This window comes from Plectropomus leopardus, chromosome 15 (assembly GCF_026936395.1).
Source record: "Plectropomus leopardus strain MGB_pleo_1.0 chromosome 15, ASM2693639v1, whole genome shotgun sequence".
Taxonomy (NCBI): Eukaryota; Metazoa; Chordata; class Actinopteri; order Perciformes; family Serranidae; genus Plectropomus; species Plectropomus leopardus.
Genome location: NC_142190.1, coordinates 18,064,061 through 18,085,202, shown reverse-complemented (window position 1 = coordinate 18,085,202; position 21,142 = coordinate 18,064,061). Strand labels below are relative to the sequence as shown.

At 41.2% G+C, this 21,142-nt stretch overlaps 2 protein-coding genes across 14 annotated transcripts in view; both read left to right on the top strand.

Annotated features, from left to right (window-relative positions):
* Positions 1–15,079, top strand: part of LOC121953020 (uncharacterized) — a 34,036-nt gene extending 18,957 nt beyond the window's left edge. For 6 of the 13 annotated variants that reach the window (XM_088088021.1, XM_088088025.1, XM_088088027.1 and 3 more), the window contains 17 exons: positions 55–315; positions 461–976; positions 1,243–1,347; positions 2,843–4,564; positions 6,633–7,481; positions 8,904–9,132; positions 9,228–9,376; positions 9,843–9,891; positions 10,026–10,350; positions 11,210–11,280; positions 11,434–11,470; positions 11,778–11,830; positions 12,182–12,302; positions 12,700–12,799; positions 12,892–12,965; positions 13,584–13,698; positions 13,990–15,079. In XM_088088021.1, coding sequence (XP_087944147.1) covers positions 55–315; positions 461–976; positions 1,243–1,347; positions 2,843–4,564; positions 6,633–7,481; positions 8,904–9,132; positions 9,228–9,376; positions 9,843–9,891; positions 10,026–10,350; positions 11,210–11,280; positions 11,434–11,470; positions 11,778–11,830; positions 12,182–12,302; positions 12,700–12,799; positions 12,892–12,965; positions 13,584–13,698; positions 13,990–14,077 — 4,864 coding nt within the window. In that variant the 3' untranslated portion in view covers positions 14,078–15,079. The remainder of the gene's footprint in view (positions 1–54; positions 316–460; positions 977–1,242; positions 1,348–2,842; positions 4,565–6,632; positions 7,482–8,903; positions 9,133–9,227; positions 9,377–9,842; positions 9,892–10,025; positions 10,351–11,209; positions 11,281–11,433; positions 11,471–11,777; positions 11,831–12,181; positions 12,303–12,699; positions 12,800–12,891; positions 12,966–13,583; positions 13,699–13,989) is intronic. The other 7 variants (XM_088088026.1, XM_088088031.1, XM_088088023.1 and 4 more) reach the window with 6 other exon arrangements.
* A 143-nt stretch (positions 15,080–15,222) lies between these two features.
* Positions 15,223–20,142, top strand: LOC121952939 (CAAX prenyl protease 2-like). Its single transcript, XM_042499826.2, has 8 exons — positions 15,223–16,328; positions 16,506–16,608; positions 17,313–17,396; positions 17,913–17,991; positions 18,110–18,277; positions 18,496–18,567; positions 19,692–19,754; positions 19,834–20,142. Exons 1-8 carry the CDS (start codon positions 16,192–16,194, stop codon positions 20,052–20,054), a joined length of 927 nt encoding a protein of 308 aa, XP_042355760.2. The 5' UTR covers positions 15,223–16,191; the 3' UTR covers positions 20,055–20,142.
* The last annotated feature ends 1,000 nt before the right edge of the window (positions 20,143–21,142 follow it).

Genomic DNA, 21,142 nt, shown 5'->3' with positions numbered 1-21,142 from the left:
CTTCACCTGCCCCCCTTTCTTCAATTTTTTCCTCTTTCTCTCCCCTTATTCCAGTCTGGGACAACCCTCTCTCTTAAAGGAAGGGTCATTGTCAAACATTGTTGTCCCAGAAAAGAAAATATCTGCCACATGTACTCCACCTGGCCCCACAGTTCAGGATAAACCATTCGCATTAGAGGTGTTGACCCTGGCGCCACCTCCACAGAGGCTGTGTGATGCAGAGGTTCCTCTATGGAGAGTGCTAGAAGGGAGAAGTGGGAAAGATACACCTGAAAAAATCTCTGCCGAGGAGGGTGCAAAACCTTTGTGCAGGGGGTAAGACTGGATGAGGGGATGTCTGTGTGTCTGACTGCTTCGCTGATGGTCTGGCATCTTGATGATGTAGAAGTTAGCACATGTAAAACTGTGTTGACCAACTGTGTTGGGTGTATCTTAATTTTTTTTTTTTTCGTTCTTCTAGCTCACACAAAGAAGATGCTGCTGAGGTGGACACCCCTGTCAGACAGGAGGACCAACCAAATACAGTAAAAGACTCAGAAACACATCCCACAGTCCCACCTTCTGCTGAACCCGGCGCACCACCAACTAAAGAGGAGCCCAAAGAGCCAGAGAGACCCAGAGTAGAACCAGCAACGTCACCCAAGGTTTCCCCCAAACCAACAATCGAGCGCACAGCTTTGGCGCTAGAGTCGCTGATTCCCTCAAAACCAGAACCAGGACTGCGGCCGGAACCGGTTCTCCAGCCATCAGGAAAACCACAACAGGAAGTAGCAGATGAGGAGAAACCAGCCGAGGCCAGTGCTGGTGGTCAGGAGAGTTTCGTCAACAATAAGGAGCCAGTGTGCGAGGCAGAAAAGCAGCTGTGGGCAACGGTGGAGGAGACCACAGCGGAGACAGGAGCGGAAAGAGGGATGGAAAGTAGTGAGAGACCTGAAGAGAAGGATGAGAAGCAGGAGGAGGGTGGTGTAATAGGGGGGTGAGTCAGTGACGGTTCCTTTGCAGCATGGCAGTCTGCTTTTGTTCATAAACCACCACATACACACACCTGCACAAGTACACACTAACATTCCTGTGGTGCTGCAGCTTCACCAGTGCTTAGTCGCAATTAACCTCATCTGATGCTGTTGTCTTCATCTCAGCCTCTGGCTGTGCTGTTAGACTGGTTATTTAAGTGGAGCTTTTTTGATGAGAGCTTTTCATAAGAGTAAAATTTGTGTGTGTGTTTGTCTGTGTGTGTGGCAGTGCCCAGATATGTGCCCACACAGAGGCAGATGTGTGTGTTACAGAGCAGCAGATGGAGGCGCCTGCTGGCTTCATGTCAGCAGTAGTTGGGGTTTTGTATAGAGGGTGAGTCTCTCTGCCTGCCTGTCAAAACGTTTTTTTAGACTAAGCTCAAATGCAGTGAGAACATTTTACCAACTACTAACAGTAGATAGCTTTTGGAAAATTCAATATCTTGTAAAATGCAATGAAATATTTGTCTAAATGTTGCACAAAACAGGTGCAGCAACAACAACAAAACGAGGGTTTTTACTGTATCAAATACAGCCTCAAACGAGGAATAAATGACAAGTTCTGTTAGCAGCCATCGCCGGCTCAGCCACCTCCATGTTGAGAACCGTGTGTAAACAATCTTGCCCCTGACTCTGAATCATAGATGTGCTCTGAATTTTGCATACCGGTTATTTTACATTTTATTAGTCTATTTAAGTATCCAGTGTGTCAGATTTACAGGGATATGTTGGCGGAAATGAATTTAGTGTGTGGGGAAAAAAAGAATCGTGTTTTTGTTACCCTTTATATGTAGTCTACTTAAGGTGTGTTTTTTTTTTGTTTTTTTTTTGTTTTTTGAGGTCGCCATGTTTATAGCCATCTTTCTACAGTAGATCGGGCTTTTCGTGTTGTCACCTCGGCCACCGTAGTTAGAAGCCCATCTGTGACGAGCAGCATCAGAAAAACACTGATTTGAAACCGCTTTATTCAGTGTTTTTACTAGTTTAAATAACTAGGTCCGTTTGTTTTGGAGAAGGAGAGACTTCTGTGGATAATTCAGCTCCTGGTATAAACCTCCTGATCCTCCTCCTTGAAAACTGAAGGAATTCTAACCAGGAGAAGTTTTAGCTGGTTGCAGTTCTTAATGCTAGATGCCACTAAATCCCCCTAAATATTACACACTGAATATTTCAAGAGACACTATAAGATTTTGATAAGTTATTACTTTGTCTCCACTGCAATTATTCTGGTATGGGTTGCTTGCAACTTCGTGCTTGCTACACTGTATATGAGAGCATATTGCTGTAGAAAACTAGACACAGTCTGGTGCTGCTGATGAAGACTACATAAAACCACCATTTACCTGTATCCCGAACATACAATCTTGTTGGTCTCGGTGGTTGATCTACCTTTGTTTCGGCTCTTTGGTTATAACACGCTCCCTGATCTGTCGTACATAAATTGCTGTTCATTTCAGTGCGTCAGAGAATTTGTCTTGTGCATATTTAATGTGTAGCTGCGTTATCTTTCTCTGAGCTGCACGGCACCAAAAATCCTTTTTGTCACCCGTTCTTCATCATGCCAAATGTGATTTAAATGCCAATGGGCTTCTCTATGTTCTGCACTTTATTTGTAAAAAAAAGTGTGGGGTGTAGGATTCTCAGCACAAACAACTATACATGTTTTTTCTGTGTGCTTTGGACAAGCACCAAAACAAAGTCTGAGAAAAAGGAACTACTTAATCAAGCATGCTGTTTGGCTTTCTGTCACACTGTTCAGAGCCTGCAGAGGTCATTTTCAGGTGAGCTCTGTCTCAGAGATTCCTTGTCCCTCGTGTCTGTCCCTTTAGCTATGAGACAGTGGCCTCCATCCTGCAGACAGCTGGACCCACTGATGCAGGTCCTCCATGGCACTCTGCAGAACAACCATGCCTCCTTATGAGTAATGAAGATCAGCCATCTTTACATGAAGTACAGGCAGAGATTCTGCATTCTTCCGAGCCAGATGATGAGACACTGGTCCCCATTTCTCCACCCATGGCCTTCTCTGACACCGCACAAGACCGAACGATTAGTGAGGAGACTGGATTAACTCAGACACCCTCACATGGGCTGAGTCTGGTGGCAAGTCTGAGACTAGCAGCTAGTGAGCAGGAGAAGGAGAGGGAGCAGGAGAGAGAGAGAAGGGAGAAGGAGAGGATAGAAAACATAAAGAGAGAGGAGAGAGAGCAGATAGAAAGAGAGGAAACAGAGAGGAAAGAGAAAGAGAGAGCAGAAATGGAGAAAAAAGAGATGGAGAGGATAAGAAGGGAGAGGGAAAAGGAGGAGGAGAGAAAGAGGTTGGAAAAGGAGAAAAAAGAGATGGAGAGGATAAGAAGGGAGAGGGAAAAGGAGGAGGAGAGAAAGAGGCAGGAAAAAGAAAGAGAAAGGATCAAAAAGGAAAAAGAGGAGAGAAGGAGGGTGGAGAAGGAAAGAGAAGAGATGGAGAGAGAAAGGATGAAACAGGAAAAGGAGGAGGAGAGAAAGAGGCTGGAAAAGGAGAGAGAAAGGATGGAGAGGGAAAAAGAAGAGAGAGGGAGGTTGGAAAAGGAGAGAGAGGAGATGGAGAGGATACGAGTGGAGAGGGAAAAGGAGGAGGAGAGAAAGAGGCAGGAAAAAGAAAGAGAAAGGATTGAGAGGGAAAAAGAGGAGAGAAGGAGGGTGGAGAAGCAAAGAGAAGAGATGGAGAGAGAAAGGATGAAACAGGAAAAGGAGGAGGAGAGAAAGAGGCTGGAAAAGGAGAGAGAAAGGATGGAGAAGATAAGGAGGGATATGGAAAAGGAGGAGGAGAGAAAGAGGTCTGAAAAAGAGAGAGAAAGGATGGAGAAGGAAAAAGAAGAGAGAAGGAGGTTGGAAAAGGAGAGAGAGGAGATGGAGAGGATACGGGTAGAGAGGGAAAAGGAGGAGGAGAGAAAGAGGCAGGAAAAAGAAAGAGAAGAGATAGAAAACAAGCAAAGGGAGGAAAAGGAAAAGGCAGAGAAAGAAAGGACGCAGCAGAAAGAGAATGAGGAGAGAAAGAAAAAGATAGAAGGAGAGAAGAAGAGAAAGGAAGAGGAGGACAGGGTGAGACAAAAGGAAGAGGACAGCAGAGAAGAGAAACCACAACAGAAACGAGAGATCATTTCTGGCTCTTTGTCGCTGCAAAAGAAACAGAAAGTGAAGTACAACCAATCAAATGACTGGCCTCCTCTGAGGGAAGCGGAGCTGGATGATATTGCATATGATGAGAGGCTGCACGGTGATGAAGAGCAGCCAGAAAACAAGTCTAAACCCAAATTAGCGAATACTGAAGTCAAACTGAGACCTGCTGATTCTGTCCATGTAGCCAGACCAGCAAGCAAACCTGAGGACTCTGTAACTGCTGGCAAGAAAGCGGTGGATAACCCTGGTCTGAGATCAGTTAAAAACCTGAAATCTGGTGCCATTCCAGTGTGGTTGAGAGAGGAGGAGGACGAGGAGGCTGAGTATGAGAGAGGACAGGAAGATCTCGGCTCAGTTTGGCTGGCTGAGCTGTACATGGAGGGGGGAGCAGGGTGAGTAAGAGTGAGTGAGAGGGGTTAAATAGCAGCAGGGAGAGGGAGGTGAGTAACCAGGAAAGAGCTGGCTATGTGAGAGACATCTGCTTGTTGCCTCTTGTGGATCAGAGGACTGTGCCTGTGAGTTTGTGGTGTATGCTTCCTCCAATGATCGAGGCAGGGAAATAATAATTACTAAGCATTACCATCTACTGAGGGTTTGGCCTTTTCCTGCAACTCTTTCTCAAGAAAGAGCTCTTGTGTGTTGGCATGTGAGTCATGTATGTGTCCCCCAAAACACCATAATTACCGTTGTTTGTGAAGGAAACTGCAATTTGCTCTTTACATCTTGCCAGAGGGGACAAAGATGCTGTAACAAAGAAACAGGATGTTGCCTGTGTTCTAGAAACAACACAATTAAGGTACTTTAAAACCCTTAGCACACAATTTGCTTCAAATGTGTCTCTCCTTTTCTGAGTCAAAACTCACAAATCTGCACACAGACATGATGCACTTGATTTTAGATTCAGTGACTCACACTTTCTGAAGATATTATCTCCATTAATGATCTTAAGTCTAGTTAGGAATCATAGAGAAAAAAAGCCCCTTTAAACTGCAGAACTTGCCTGAGAATCGCCATGTTTTTTGAGTTTTCTTCAGTATCAAAGTGATCCAGTGATACTTGTCTGTATATCCATGGGTACACTGCAAACAGGAACTGCCAGTAGCTGATTCACTAGCATTTAATGTTGCCAATTTGTAGGCAGAGTAATTGTTCTTCCTGTTTATATTCCCCAGAGTATTGTGGGGTTAAGAGAGGTGCAGTTGTCTCAGTTTTGTCTGAGAGAAGGCCCACAGCGTCAGACTTTGAAAACTGATATATCGTTGCCATCAGATTTTCAAAATCTCTACGAAGATTGGATTCGTAGCACAGCTGCACAGAGCTGCCTCCACATTGCCGTGCAGTATACTCTCTGACAACCAACAAGAGCATTCCTCCAAAAAGCAAAATGTTTTTTAAAGTGGCTGCTGCTGCTACGATCCACAGCTGCGATGACGGTCAGGTTCTGCATTAAACACTGGCATGAGTGCAGTAGTCCATTTGCCTGCCTATAGAGCCCCATTGTGAACCCGAAATATTGAGTACCCTAAAGTTTTACGTTATAAATGCATGGGTCCCCAACATTAGGACACTACTGCTGAAATTCTGGCAACCGCCAGAAGTTCAGCATGATGAACTCAGTGCAGCAGAGCAAAAACTGTGCGTGAGCACTGCAAACACTTAATACCTCTAACAGGTCATTGGAAACTGCCTTTCTATCATTGAAGTGACTGGAGGCAGTGAGTTATCGCACAGTGTTGTGAAAGCCCCTTAAAGCAACCACTAAAGGCAAACCCACTACAGCCTACCTACTTGAAGTACCTTCTGTATTGCCTTTGTAGTCAACAAAGCATTTTAGTTGAATATCCAGCAGTGGTGCAATAAGCTGCACAAAATATCTTTCTGTATCTCCTGTATGTTTCTGTCCATGAGTGTTGACACGGCAAACATCCAGGGCTATTGCCAGGCTCCTTACATTTGTTCAGTACTCTCTGCAGCTTAGTAGCATGTCAAGTAGCATTGAATGGATTGGTTTGGTCACTGGTTCAGTGGAGGCTGGGGCATGTATTCACTTTGTGTTTAGCTTTGGTTGAGTTGCATATTTTTATGCCTTCAACAAGTCCAGTTTGGTATGATCTCGCATAATCGGACCTCTGTCACATCAAACTTGTTGGACGTCTGGGAGCAATCTTGTCCAAACAGGATTGGAGATCTTGAGACAGCCATGAGATCAGCTGGAATTTCCATCTTAATTGAACACAGCCCTTGGCCCTCAATTTACTCTTAATTGGTTTAAAGTATGGACTGTGTCTTTTATGCTGGAATTTCCTCTGACCTTTGTGAGATTAACAAAATGGAGCTCCGGCTGCGTGAGATGAGTGGTGGTTTGTTGCTAGAAGGAAACGGAGCATGAGAAGGATCTGTTGCTTATCAGTTTTTCCAAAAATGCTTCAGCTCTGAAATCTCTCATCTTTCTGTCTTCAGCCCAAGTCACCCATCCCTTGCTGTTACCCAGATGCCTTCCACACTCCCAGCCAGTGGACTAACTTTTTACCAGAGCTCTGCTGCGAGTCCGCCAAAAAACCTTGAACACTCTCTAATCAGTCTGGCAGACTGTCCTCATCCTAAGCTTACATCGGCATCTAAGCAAGGGGATGAAATCAGTCAGACAACTAGAGCCAAACCTGCTTCCCAATATAATGAAGCACAAAAACAGCTAATTAAAGGACAGAGAGATAACACAAAAACTGGTCACAGTCTGGTAGTTTCCAATGAGGAAGGAGAACTTGTTCAGTCATCAGTGGTGCCTTGGCCCCTTCCTCTGAGCACAAACACAGCTAGCCATTCACACACCAAGATGCACCCCAACAAGGACATCAGTAAGATAAAAGATGACAGAAAAATTGAGGAAATAGTTACAAAGTCACACGGGAACCTTGAAACAAGGGATATAAAAGACACGAGCCATCCAAATTTAAACAAGGACACACCCACCACAAAAAGTGAAAGTCCAGATATTAGCCTCCACACACAGACACACACCCCTGACCTTAAACATCTTACCAAAGAACAACAGCTCCAAGAGGAGGAGAGGTTGTTATTGGCTAAAATTCACCTGATGACAGGTGACACATCTCCCATTTCCGTCCCTCGGAGCATGAAGCTCCTCATCCCCAACCCCTGTGATATTGACCCAGACAGCACAGAGCGTGTGGATGACAGTCAGGGCTTCATTATTCCCCACTGTGACAGCCTGCAGGAAATATCGTTAACTGAGGCAGAGGAGCCACTGGCCAACGAGCTGGGGCAAAATCAAGGAGGCGAGGAGGACGTGTAAGTCAGCATGGGCCGTCAACCTGTGCTGCTCTAGAGAATGACATGCCACTGAAGCCGTGTGTTTGTTTGGGTATGCGATGTGCAGAGCTAGACTTGGGCTTGAGGTGGACTTAAGTCATAAAAACCAGCTTGGCTTGAGGCTTGTATTTTTGAAAGATTAGACATGACTTGAGACCTGAAAGTAAAAACATCTGAGTAAAATCACAGAAAAATAAATACGACAAATGTCATCAGTACTAGCCTAACTGGCCACCAACGTCATTAGATGTTAATATTTCGTTGAACAAAGGTTGTGACCAAATACAATGTCAGGACAACATCTAATGCCAATCTCAATTTGACATGGACTACCTCTGACAACTTTTGTTGTTTTAGTTGTTTGGAACTAAAACCTGATGTCTTCCAAACGGCATATTGTTAACATGAAATTCTAACATCATTAGACATTTAAAATATCATCAGCCTGACTTTTATTCCAGCCAAAATTCTAACGTCTGTCTAATGTCATATTGATGTCCGATGCCAACTGGAAAGAATCGCACTAACAGCTCTGTGAGGCTGCGCTGAGGCAGTGCTTTAAACTAAATGCTACATCAGCATGCTAACATGTTAAGCAACAATACTAACATACAGATGTCAAGCATGTATTAATGTTTACCATGTTCAAAACCTTGTTTTTATTCTGTTGGCTTGCTGACATTTGCTAATTAGCACTAAACACAAAGTACAACTGAGGCTGATGGGGATTTTGTTTGTTTTGCGGGTGGTCATAAACCAAAGTATTGTTCTGAAGTCTGTACTAAATTTCACAGAAATCCAACCAACATTTGTTGAGACATTTCACTCATGTCAACCTTGTGATGGCCCTTAAGACAGAGTTAGTAACCATGGATTTTGGACCACCAGACCAACACCCACAGCCATGCTCTTAGAAGGACCAGAAACACCAGCAACGCCAGCCTAGAAAGCAAGATGTTTAAATACTGTGCCATGTTTTAAGACCTTACTCTCATTTGTCTCATTGTACCAAAGATATTACCTGGACTTTCTCCAGAAGACTTAAGACAGCTCTGGCAATATGTGTGTGTTGCCACCTGAGTGCATGGTGGGTGTTGTGTAGTTTCAAGAACTGCTGCTGTGTAGGACAACGGTTTGGTAAATCTGCTTTGTTCTGAATTTTTATGCCAAACGGCATAGACCTACCGTATGTTTAGGCAGCCATGCTGAAAACATAGATTCCCATTCTCTTTAATGGTGTATGCTCGCTGTCATGCTTTCTAACGCCATGTCACTAATGCCATTTGTCATGTCAGCAAGTTCGCACGTTTGTCGCTCACACCCATGAATCGTCGCTTGGATGATCTCCTTTGTTCCTCTAATAAAGTCCATCTTTTTATTCATCACCTTGTCTCCTCTTAGGCCAAAGGGCCAACTGGCCGACCTCCCTGATGGCAGAGAGAAGAAACCACCATCACAGCTCAGACACATCTCCAGTGATAAATGCACTGACACACACATCGCTCCTCCACATGAGATGACGACGTCTCGACTTCCTACGTTACCAGAAGAAGAAGTTTCTGACCTTAAGTTCGCTCATCCCGCTCCAATGGTCAGGGAGGAGGCTGACGGAAAGGACGATGCAGCCGAAGTAAATATACACAATACTGATGTGCACATATACTCTGATAATGCTTTTTAAATAACAAACACTCTTCTTCCTCTCTGCTCCTCCTCCTCCTCCAGGGTCTGGTGAACTCCAGCCAGTCACTGCTCCAGTGGTGTCAGGAGATCACCAGTGGGTACCAGGGGGTAAAGGTCACCAACTTCAGCACGTCCTGGAGGAATGGCCTGGCCTTCTGTGCCATCCTACATCACTTCCATCCAGACAAAATGTACGACAGACAAGCAACTTAACTTGCTTTTCAGCTTTGAGAAGCAGTAACCGACATCATGCGCTGATGCTGTTAAGTGTTCATGTTCAAAATGTCAGCTCAGCGCCTAAACCATTTATGAAGTGCTAAAACAATTGCTTGATTACTTTGACCATACTACTTGATTGCCTGAAAATTGATTGGCTTCCTTTTTCTATTCATGTAACTGTGAATCTTTGGGTTGGTGGTGTTGTTTGGAGCAATCAAAACATTTGGAAGAGTTAGTTGGTACTTTACAAACTGTAATGAGCATTTTTCACTATTTTCTGGCATTTTATAAATTAGAAAATGAATTGATTCATCAGGAAAATAATCAGCAGATTAATACATAAAAAAAATAATCATTAGCCCCAAATAAATTTGAATGTTGTAAAGCATATCTCCCAATATGTTCTCATTATATTCTTATATGGTTTTGTCTAATTAGAAATTTTGACCAGTTGGACTCCCATGACATCAAGCTCAACAACAAGAAGGTAAAAAGTGGCTCATGTTAATCAACTTTATATTCAGCTCTATAGTGCCGCTGTAGTATTTATAGTTTACTGCTAAACAGATATTTCTCAGTTTCTTTACTGATGATGTCTTCTTTTACTTTTGACAATGTCAGGCGTTTGACGGCTTCGAGGCGCTGGGCATCTCTCGCCTGTTGGAACCGTCCGACATGGTTCTCCTGTCCGTCCCCGACAGGCTCATAGTCATGACCTACCTCAGCCAGATCCGCACACACTTCACCAACCAGGAGTTGAGCGTGCTGCAGATAGAGCACAACAGCAGCCAGTCCAGCTACGGCCTCGCCCCCTCTGGACCCGCTCCCACTAATGTCGACGCTGCTGCTTTCTGCATGGCCAGACTGAATGAAGGAGTGAGCCTCGAGGAGGGAGGGAGTAGCACGCTGGTCGTCCCGCCACCGAGGACCAAACGACAGGCTAAAGGTATCAGCCTCTAACCACCTTCAAACATTTCAACTTTCTCATACTTTTACTATTTTTTTTTTAACCATGATTCATCCCATCTGTCTTGAAGGTTGATTTTACCCACTTTAGACTTCTTCATAACAAATTGTGTGTTTGAGAACAACACCTACTAAGGTCCAAATACTATCTAACATCAGATGTCTTAATTTTTCATGTGTAATGTTAATCTTTGATGTTATGATAGGGAAGACAGGGGTATAGAGGGAGAGGTGGAGAATGAGTGGGAGATTATTCATATCTCAATTTTATAGGCTTTTCTTATCCAGTTGATTAGCCCAAACTGCTCGAAAACAAAAAGCTTAATAAAAAAAAGTGCTGATTTTTGTATTATTTTGCACTGGCCTGCACACCCTAAAAAATATTAAAACTAAATATAACTTGCACTTTGAAAAAGGTACTTTTTTAAAAACTTTTACTTAAGCAGGTTTTGCAAATGATAGTTTTTACTTTCACACTAATTTTTTTATAGGACTTATTGTACTTTTATTTTTGTTAGATTTTCAATAGGCTAAACCACCACTGGAAAAGAGGCAACAGTGAGTCTCCAGGGAGCTTAGGAATGTAAAGTAGCACCGTTTGAACAAAGGAGACAAGGAGGAAAAGCATTAAATCAAGTTCACAGCACCTCAGTTAAGATTCTTGTGTTTCACAAGGTTATCACAGATACAAAATATGTCATGCTAAATTTTATGGAAATGTAGATTATTATTGATAATAAAAATAATAATAATAATAATGACCACTCAGAAAATTGGGTGGAATAATGTGGTTTAAGAGGTTAAATCCAACCTCTAATAATTGCTCTCATCTGTTTCAGTCGATGAGTCAATAACCCCAGTCCCACCACCGAGGTCGCTTAACAAAGCAGTCAGATCTGGACTCGCTCAGGTAACACTTTGTCTTTTGTCTTCCTCTTCTTCTTTCTTTTGTTTTTCCTTTTTTGTAACTGACATACATGTTTAAACTGTAATGTAATGTTATAAAATAACATTTTAAAACACTTGGTTAGTGATTGTGACAGTTTCATGTTTTCTTGACCAGGATGAAGACAAAAAGACAGGAATCACTGATAGTACAGGTGGGTAAATGAAGCCTAAATGATAATGATAATAATCATGGCTTTATTAAGGACACAGATAAAGGTCCATAGCGTACTACATAAAAAGAAAATAGTCTATGTACACAAATACAATAGATCCAATAAATGCTATTGGGGGAAAAAAAACAGGAAATACACAACAATACATTATGCTAATTCATATAAAAAGGTGGAACTCAGACTTCCAACAATTTAAATATTTACTCAACTTTCCATCTTCATTCCTTTGTTTTCTTTTTCTTTTACATTTTGATGTTTTGTTTGATGATTTGTTCCACGTGTGCAGAGTTGCAGAGTGCAGCTGAGACCCAGCCTCCCAAACAAGAAGAGGAAACAATGGTCAGTTATGCGTTCCTCACTGAACTTTTTCTTATCTGTGCTTCCTCTTTATTGTCATCTTTCACTCTCACTCCGATCAAATCAAATGAACATCATTAGCTTGACTGAGGCCTGCAATAAAGAATGAATCATATTTGCTTTTACCTTATACAAAAGTTAATTTCAGTTCCATCCTTTTTGCTGCTCTCTAATCCTTTGACCCCTCTTCTTCCACTTGTTTTCCCGACTTCCTCTTTCCTTCGATCTCCTTTTCCCCTCTCTATGTGGCTGTTTGGCATTGTCTGTGTATGTTCATGTGTGATTGTGTGTGTGTTTACTTGCATGTGTGTGTTCGATGGGGCTTGTGGTCAGTGTCTGCAGGACACCAGCCAGTATGTGCTGAGTGAGCTGGCAGCGTTGGAGTCGGAGCAGAAGCACATTGACACCAGAGCCGCTGTGGTGGAGAGGCGACTGCGAAGCCTCATGGAAACAGGTGAGTGACACACACGCAAATTATATCAAGCTATCTGACTTAACTGCTTTGCATTTTGCTTTGCGCTTATGCACTGCTGCTCCTCTTTAAAATGTATTTTTATTAATTTTCTGCATTTATAAGATCTATCTTTAGCTTCATTTTTATTTATATTATCTTAATGGGTTTCATTTTCCATATTATGTTATGCATACTTTGCTTTAAATTTTTATAGTTATTTCTTAGCTTACTTTCACTAGTATTATCAAGTGGGTTTTATCCATGTGAAGATGCATTCTGTGTATTCTATTCTGATCTTATTTTTTCCATGCTGGTTTTATTATGTCTTTATTAAACAGGAAGCACTAATAACCCATCCAGTTGTTCACAAACTGCCGTTTGTTTTCTGTTTATCCAGGAAGTGACCGTGATGAAGAGGAGCGACTGATCCAGGAGTGGTTCACTCTGGTGAACAAGAAGAACGCTCTGATACGCAGACAGGACCACCTGGAGCTACTGTACGACCACTCTACACACAAACTGTACACACGTGTGCTGAAGCATACAGTATACACACTTTTATTTGTTTGATTGTTGACTGTGTCTACAGACAAGAGGAACAGGATCTGGAGAGGAGATTTGAGCTTCTGACAAGGGAGCTACGGGTCATGATGGCTATAGAAGGTTAGTTACCAACAATGGTGGAGCAAGTATTTGGATCATGTACTTAAAGGAGCAGTATGTAGCATGTGGGGGGATCTATTGGCACAAATAGGCTGATATATTTTTATTTATCTTTTAATTGGTGTATAATTACCTCAAACTTAGAACCGCTGTGTGTTCGTTGGCTTAGAATAAGCCATTTATATCACATACAGAAGGGAGCAGTGCATCTTGCACAGTGCCCGCCATGTTTCTACAAAAGCAGACGAACCAAACACTGGCTCTGATGAGGGCCTTCTGTGTTTTTACGTTGAAGTGCAATCCTGTAGATTCTTCTTTACGTTTGGAAAGGTAGTGCTGAGGAAAGGGGTATTCATTTGGTTGCAATCTTTTATTCATATATAGTTGAAAGTGATGTACAGATGACTAACAAGCTGATATATAAAACCAATCACATACAATTTCAAAAATAAATGCATTTAGTTAGATTCCACCACTGGTATAGGTGGGCTATTCAGTTTACCAGGAGAGGAGCTGTGCGTTAAATCTCTTGTCCAACAGCACTTTATTATTCAGAAAAGGTGAAGAAAGTGGACATTATATGAACCATTAGGTTAAGTTGTGCCAATTGTCCTGCAGACTGGCAGAAGTCGTCCACTCAGCAGCAGAGGGAGCAGCTGCTCCTTCAGGAGCTGGTATCTTTGGTCAACCAGCGAGATGAGATCATCAGAGACATCGATGCCAAGGAGAGAGGGTGAGTGTGTGTAACGGTGTGAAAAAGACAAGAAAAGTCACAGGGAGGTGGCAAATCCTTAAGATAAAAGGAGAATATTGAAATAACATTTATGTGCTGTATATGAATTTAATTGCTGTTTTGAATTAAACCTGTAGTGCTTGTAATGTTATCCTGCAGCGACCTGCAGTTAAATAATATGTATTATTTGTATTCCTTATTTGCAAGCAGTTAATTGATACAGATCTGAGAACAGATGGCCAAGAGTTATTGTCACATGAATTATATCATAATATGTGTTTGTGTGTGCAGGGCTCTGGAGGAAGATGAACGTCTGGAGCGCGGTCTAGAGATGAGAAGGCAAAAATATAGCAACAAAGACAAATGTGTCTTACAGTAAGAAGAGAGTTTGCAGCTTTAAGTCTCGAAAGATGAATGTTATTCATAATTTTTGCACACAAGATAAAAACAGGACTTTTGTGGCTCAGTGTTTCCCTGTTTTAGCTTTTAGTGCCTTTATTTTTCTTGGAGAACTGTTAAAACCATTATGAAGAAGATATGGGCTGCAAACTGTCTTTGGAAGTGTTTGCTTGAAAAAGAATCTGTTCGTGTCAAAGTTTAATTATTTTTAGTCTGTCTTATGTATTATTTTAATTCTCTTCACGTTTTTATTTATTTAAATGATGCGTCAGATTGCTGTACATCTATTGCACATGTGTTTTGTGTGTGTATTCATCAACACTGGCTTCTCCTCTTCTAGTTTTTATAAAGAGTAGGTTCTCTCCATCACAAAAAGAGCTTTTAAGAATCTGTTAAACCAAAATGTGCCTTTTTGTTTATTTCTGAAATGTAAAAGGAAGTCTTACATTTCTATTTCAGATGTTTCCACCCTGAAAGTAAAAGATATTTGCTTGTGACACACCAAAAATGATGTGAAAAGTAATGAGCTGGACTCAAATTCACAATATTGAGAGTACAGGGTACATGTTTTTAACTTAAGTTTACTTAAGTTTAAGTAACTTAATTTTTATAAACCCTAAAAGCATTTCCACTTATTGCAACACTGATTGTTTTCTTTTTTTCATTATTAGATGTTGAAAGTGTTCTTTATATTAAGGAGTTATCAGTTATTGTGTGCACACAGACCCAGAATGCCTTAAATCACCCAGAAAGTTTATGGTTGTGATGCTTTATTACAGAAATGAACCTGTTTCCTCACTGCTGTGTCCTTTGACTGCTATATGCATGCTGTTTGAGGTGTGCTGATAAAGTGGTACTCACTACTGTATACCTTTCATACACTGTATACCTGAATTTGCTGTCTATATTTATGAGGTGATGATGTGATGAATGATGTCGAGAAATATGTTGACGAAACATAAATATTAGTTTGTTGCTTATATCTTTGGATTTTGTATGTTTTGTTATACCTCAGTGCCGGCGACAGCCATGGCCGGAGGTGTTATGTAGTTTTTTGTTGATCGTGTTCTCTTGGACTCAAAGATGAACTGATTTTTGTAGTCAAAGGTTGCCAAGACCTCACAAAATACATTTTTGGTCATTAACTCAAGAACTCATACACTGATTATGACAAGGTCAAAGGTCAACTCCAATGTGATATAATATTCTGCAAAAACACTTTTCAGCCATTATTTAATGCCATATCTGACATTGGTCAGATACTGAATTGATGATGGTAATCTTGAAACTTTACTGCTTGTGTAGATCTTCTGTGCTGTTGGGTTGAAAATGTGTGTAAATCATCCATTCTTAAGAATCTGTAGCTTTGCACTATTATCCATTTTAATGGACATCCGACTGTAACTGCAACTTGACTGGTTAGCCGATTTATACAACTGTGAGGCAACAATTCTATTTTTTTAGTTTTCCACACAGCATAAACCTGTGAAATAAACTGCAATTTGTTCCAAAGTTCTTGCAACAAACATGTTTTGGCCTATATTATTATTTGGAACCAATAAAACTACAGCCTCAGAATTCCCTGTCATTTTGAGGCTGTATATTTTGGTGTTGTTGCACTGCATCTTAGTGCAATTAATAAGGAAAAAGTTACGGTGGATAATCAGTTCATTAAAATACATCAAGTAAATTGCATGATGACCCAGACAATATAACTCCCAAACATGTGTGTTATGGCCCGCAAAACACCCCTTTCTAAGAAACTTGGGTCCAACATATAATAAAGATTGTAGGTCTGTACTTCAAAATAAAGTTTTTTACAAACTTTAGATTTAGATTAAGGTTATGTTGGGGGGGTGAGAAATACATTATGTCAATGAGGGTCCACTCAAGTGTGTATATGTGTGTGAGTGTACATACACACTTACCTATTACCTCCTCCCAGTACAGTATTAGAGCTAATCAGCTTGACTCTGCAGCACAGATCTCACTGGGATCTGCTAATCTGAAATGACAGAAAGAACCGAACCCATGTGTTAGCTGTAGCTCACCTGAGGAACCTCCTGACGCTCAGACAGCAAACCCAGTTCTGTGATGACAGAACCAGAACATGGTCCTATAATGCGGGAGGAGCACACCCAAACAAGATGTAGGGTGTGTGTGCTGAGTTGCCTTCTGCTCGCCTGTCTGTACGTTGGCAGTTTGTACGTCTGGAGAAGCAGCTTACCCAGGTATACAATTTACCAGCAGACCTGTGATGGTGCTGTTACAGTGGACTATTAAGCTGTAGCTCTGTCTGTGTCTGTGTGTGTGTGTGTGTGTGTGTGTGTGTGTGTGTGTGTGTGTGTGTGTGTGTGTGTGTGTGTGTGTGTGTGTGTATGTGTGTGTGTGTGTGTGTGTATTTGCAGGGATCACCCCAGCGTGATAAAGCGTCGCTGTGCCAGTGTGCTGCTGGTCTCCGCACTGTCACCTGCAATGGTGAAGCTGTGGATGCACTGGGCTGATGTCAGGGTGAGTACACATAAACAAAACATGCCATCCTCTCCATCTGCGTTTGTTTATTTAATTCTTCAGTTGGACACAGTTTACTGCAACAAAAGGTGTCCTTAGAGTGCGTAGTCCTCTAATTGCATGATTGGTGTGTCCTGACACCCCCAGTATGCATGTCGAAGTATCCCGGGACAAAATACTGAGCCCTGAATCTATACAGATGATGGAATAAAAGTAGTATATTTACTTGTGTATTTCATTCTCCTTCACATGCTATACTTTACTATACAATTCAGATGGAAATAATGTAGTTTTTCTACATTTATTTGACAGCTTTAGTTAACAGCAGCACAATCTAAATCCTTCAAAATGAACATATCATTGAACCAACACTTCTCCAAAATCATTTCAACAAAAGCTGAACATGGTTAGATTTATTGCGCGATTTTATCTATATGTACCAAAAACATGTTGAACTGTGAACGTCCATTTCACAATGAGGTCAAATGTCAGTGTTTGTTAAGATGTAAGGGATTCAGTTTCTCGCTTAAAGACACTTCACAGAGAGGTCTGTCCAGGTGAAGGACAGTGTCCTCACTCCTGGGGCCATCTTTACGGTACATAAGGTGTTTTTTTTCAGGTTAAGCCCGGGGTCACACTGGCTCAACTTTGTAATCGCTTTAAGGTGAAAACAGTGTTTATAAAGCTGAATTCTGCCGTTCCAGGTCGAAGCATCTGTGTGGGAGTTGATGGGAGTTCGTTTGGAAAGTCTGGTGCCTGCAGCCATACTGCCACTACTTCTGACCATGGTACGTCAGAGTTTGAACCCAGAATTAATCTAAAAAAAAAAGAAAAAATCTGTCCTTAAAAACCTTTTGTAGAGCACATTTACTTCACTGAGCTCCTGCTTTTCACAGTTTATTTTTAACAGATTCCACGGGCCGTACAAAGAACAGAATAAAAGGCTTTACATCTGCTGTTCCAACAACATTTGCTTTCTAAAACATTTTACAGCCATATTTTTCTTAACCTGTTAGACCTAATAATCAACCTGCAAATTTATTGGGTGACTTCCAAAACTACTCTTTGGACCCTGTAGAATTTTTATTTATGCTGTATTAAAGCATTTTTGACATTTCAGAGATTCAGTTTCTGTCCCAACATGATACAGCATGGCTTTACAACCTCCATTAAATCCCCAAATGCATATTTAAGCCACATGCTGTGAAACTCCACCCTGTAGTCTCTACACCCTTTTCTTTAACCTTTTTTTGTATATAGTTCAACTGGATGTAGTAAACAATTGATTTTATTCCAAACATCAGGTATTTTATCTTGGTCCCTTGGTCCATTCTGCAATGGACAACCCTAAAGGCTTAACTGGGGAACTGCAGTCTGCACTGGGTGAGTCAAACTTTATGTCCACTAAATGTTATGTCTAATAAAGTTGGGTTTGAGAGTTTTACACGTGTGCTTGTGTGCATTTGATGTGCATGTTGTCATATCGACTTTACTTTCCCAGATGTTCAGTCATGGAGGTTGTGTGTGGGAGATGCAGTGTGGCTCAGGAACCAGGTGGTGGCACCAGTGACGGAGGAGCTGGTGTTCAGAGGGGCCATGCTGCCCATGCTGGTGCCCTGCACAGGACCAACAGCGGCCATCTTCACAGCTCCGCTGTTCTTCGGTGTTGGTATAGCGACAAGATTTCTAGGCTGCCATATTGACCACTTACTTTTCAATTTTCACTCTTTTACAGTTAGTATTTGGCGCTGTGTTGGCATTTTCGTAACAGATTAACGAATGATAAAATATATTAATTATGAACATCAGTGTATGTTCAAAAATGCTACTTTTTCTTATTCATAGCTTTTAACTGCAATTCAAAGCGACTTTACTGTGTCATTTTAGCCCATTTCCACCATATCATTGATCAACGACGCCTCCACAAGGACAGTATGAGTGCCATCCTCTTGGTGACAGGTCAGTTGGTTTTCGAAACTCTAATGTAATAAAACAGTGATAATGCAAGCAAATGAATTAAAATGAAGTTAGGTAATATGTAACAATATGTAAGTAATTTGGGGAATCAGCATTCTAAATGACCTTCTAGGACATCACATCTGAATCAGCTTTGAATCCTACTTACGCAGGAAAGTCATTTATATCCATCCTTTGTGTATAACCTATATCAGCTTTGCAAGATTACAAGGAATTATTTAAAAAAATAAGTTAAATCCAATATAAATTTTACTAACACATTCTCATTCTCAACTTGTTAAACACGACAGCTTGGGCAGTGGCCCTAAGCTTCAAACTATGACACTCTAGGTACCCCTATAGCGTCAGTTTAGGATGTGTCACTGTCTGCTTGTTACATGTATACAGTGTCTTTTCAACATAAACTTCTGTGTTCACAGTAAACATAGGTTTCGGCAGCAAAACTCTTTTACATTCAGGTAAAAAAAAATTCTTAGGTTTATTCACAGGTTCAACAAAACTACTTTAGGTTTAGACAACAAAACCTTTTCGGTTTAGGCAATAAAAACTACCTTAGGTTTAAGCAGCAAAACTTCAGTTTTAGGCAAGAAATATTTTTTTAGGTTGAGGCAATGAAACTTCTGTAGGTTTAAGCAACAAAACCTCTTTAGGAAACGGAAACTACTTGGTTAAGTTTAGGAAAAGATGCCGGTTGGGTTTAAAATGACGACTTATGTTTCACATGGGACATGAACAGTGTCTACTGGGTGAAAGTCATGTGTTTGTTTGAGCCAGTCATCCACCACTCAGACCTCTCTACATGGACTTTCTCGCTCTTTGTACTACAACAGTTGCTCTGACCGTCTAATATTGCTGCAAATGGGTTTAAATTTGAGCTAGTTGAAAGTCTGGTGTGCCTCATACAGTAAATGGTGCCTTGTGTGTTGCTTTCAGATGCTACTGAACAAACTGCAGTATTTGACAACCTGAGAATAAGAATAGGTTGATTTTACAGAGTAAGGTTATCAATGTGGCGCTTTTCATGGAAATTCCTTTGTGTGTGTGTGTGTGTGTGTGTGTGTGTGTGTGTGTGTCTGTGTCTGTGTCTGTGTGTTGTTGTGTTGCAGGGATGCAGTTCTTGTATACTACTGTGTTTGGTGCCTTCACTGCCTTTATATTCATGAGAACTGGTGAGAGCACTTTGACTTGCTAACATGCTCACCTTGCAGACAGCACACAGCTCATTAATTCTGTAATCTCCTTCCACAGGTCATGTAATGGGTCCAGTTTTGTGCCATTCATTCTGTAACAGTCAAGGCCTACCTGACATCAGCTCTGCCCTGCAACACCCTCAACGATCAGCTGTACTATTCTTCTATTTGATGGGGGTGCTGATGTTCCTGGTGCTGCTCTTCCCACTGACAGACACCTTCTTCTATGGTACCATTCCCGTCTGCAGCTTGGCTGCCCATCCAGCATCTGCATGCTAGATTAAATTAAATGAAATATACTCCCTCTCTTAAAACTGCATGTTTTTTTTATGATGGACTTCTTTTTACGTTGGGTTTTCAAATAAAAAAGTATTTTTATATGGAGTGTGTGCACATTTATATGTGTGTGGGTGGATGTGTGCATGAGAAGAGAGCGATTGTAGCACGTCAGACATTTCCTGCATGGTCAAAAATATTTCCTACTGTATTGAAACATAACACCAGTACAACTTTCCCTGGCTGAGAGAGAGAAAGTGTGAGTGAGCATGCATGTGTGTGTGCGTGTGCATGCATGTGTGCGTGCATGCGAGTGTGTGTGTGTCAGAAAAAAACAGATGAACTGTGAAAGTGAGAGAGTGAAGAGGGAAGGCGGTGAAGGAGACAGCAGAAGAGAAAGACACATATGCAGACGGAGAGAGGCAGACAGACAAAAACACATACACAGTGGCCAAAAAAACTTTCAAAAGTAACCAAAGCGGAGAGAGACAGCTATGTAAAGTCGCATTGTTAGGACAAATAAGGCTATGAAAGACAGGCTTGTGAGAAAAAACTGTCATGGCCAGAAGCAACACAAGCAATGCCAACAGACATTAAGAGGAGAAGAGAAAAATAAAGTTTAACAGAAAAGGAAAGATGGAGGGGGAGGAACGGCGAAACTTTTTGTGTCCCAGAGGAAATTTAGAATGTGGGGTAGCAGAGTTGAGGAGAGACCAGAGAGTGAAGACTGAGAGGTGAAAGGTTGTGTCAGACAATTAAGATTTATGAGACAGACTAATAGGCTATTTATAAAAACTGCTTACAGCCAAAACCAGGAAAGACAGAGTACATTTACATCTGTAGATGCACACAGCCACAGACTGTAGTTATGCATGTTTTTTTAATTTTGCTTAATTTCCTTATAGATAGATGGATGGATAGATTATACAATATAAAGAATATACTATAAATAAACTAAATATACAAAATAAAAATACCAAAATACTAAATGCTTAAAATATATTAAAATCTACTATATACTCAAAATATTACAAACAGAAAAACAAGTGTGCAGATTGGTTGATGTTTATATGTCTGCTCTCAATATGTGT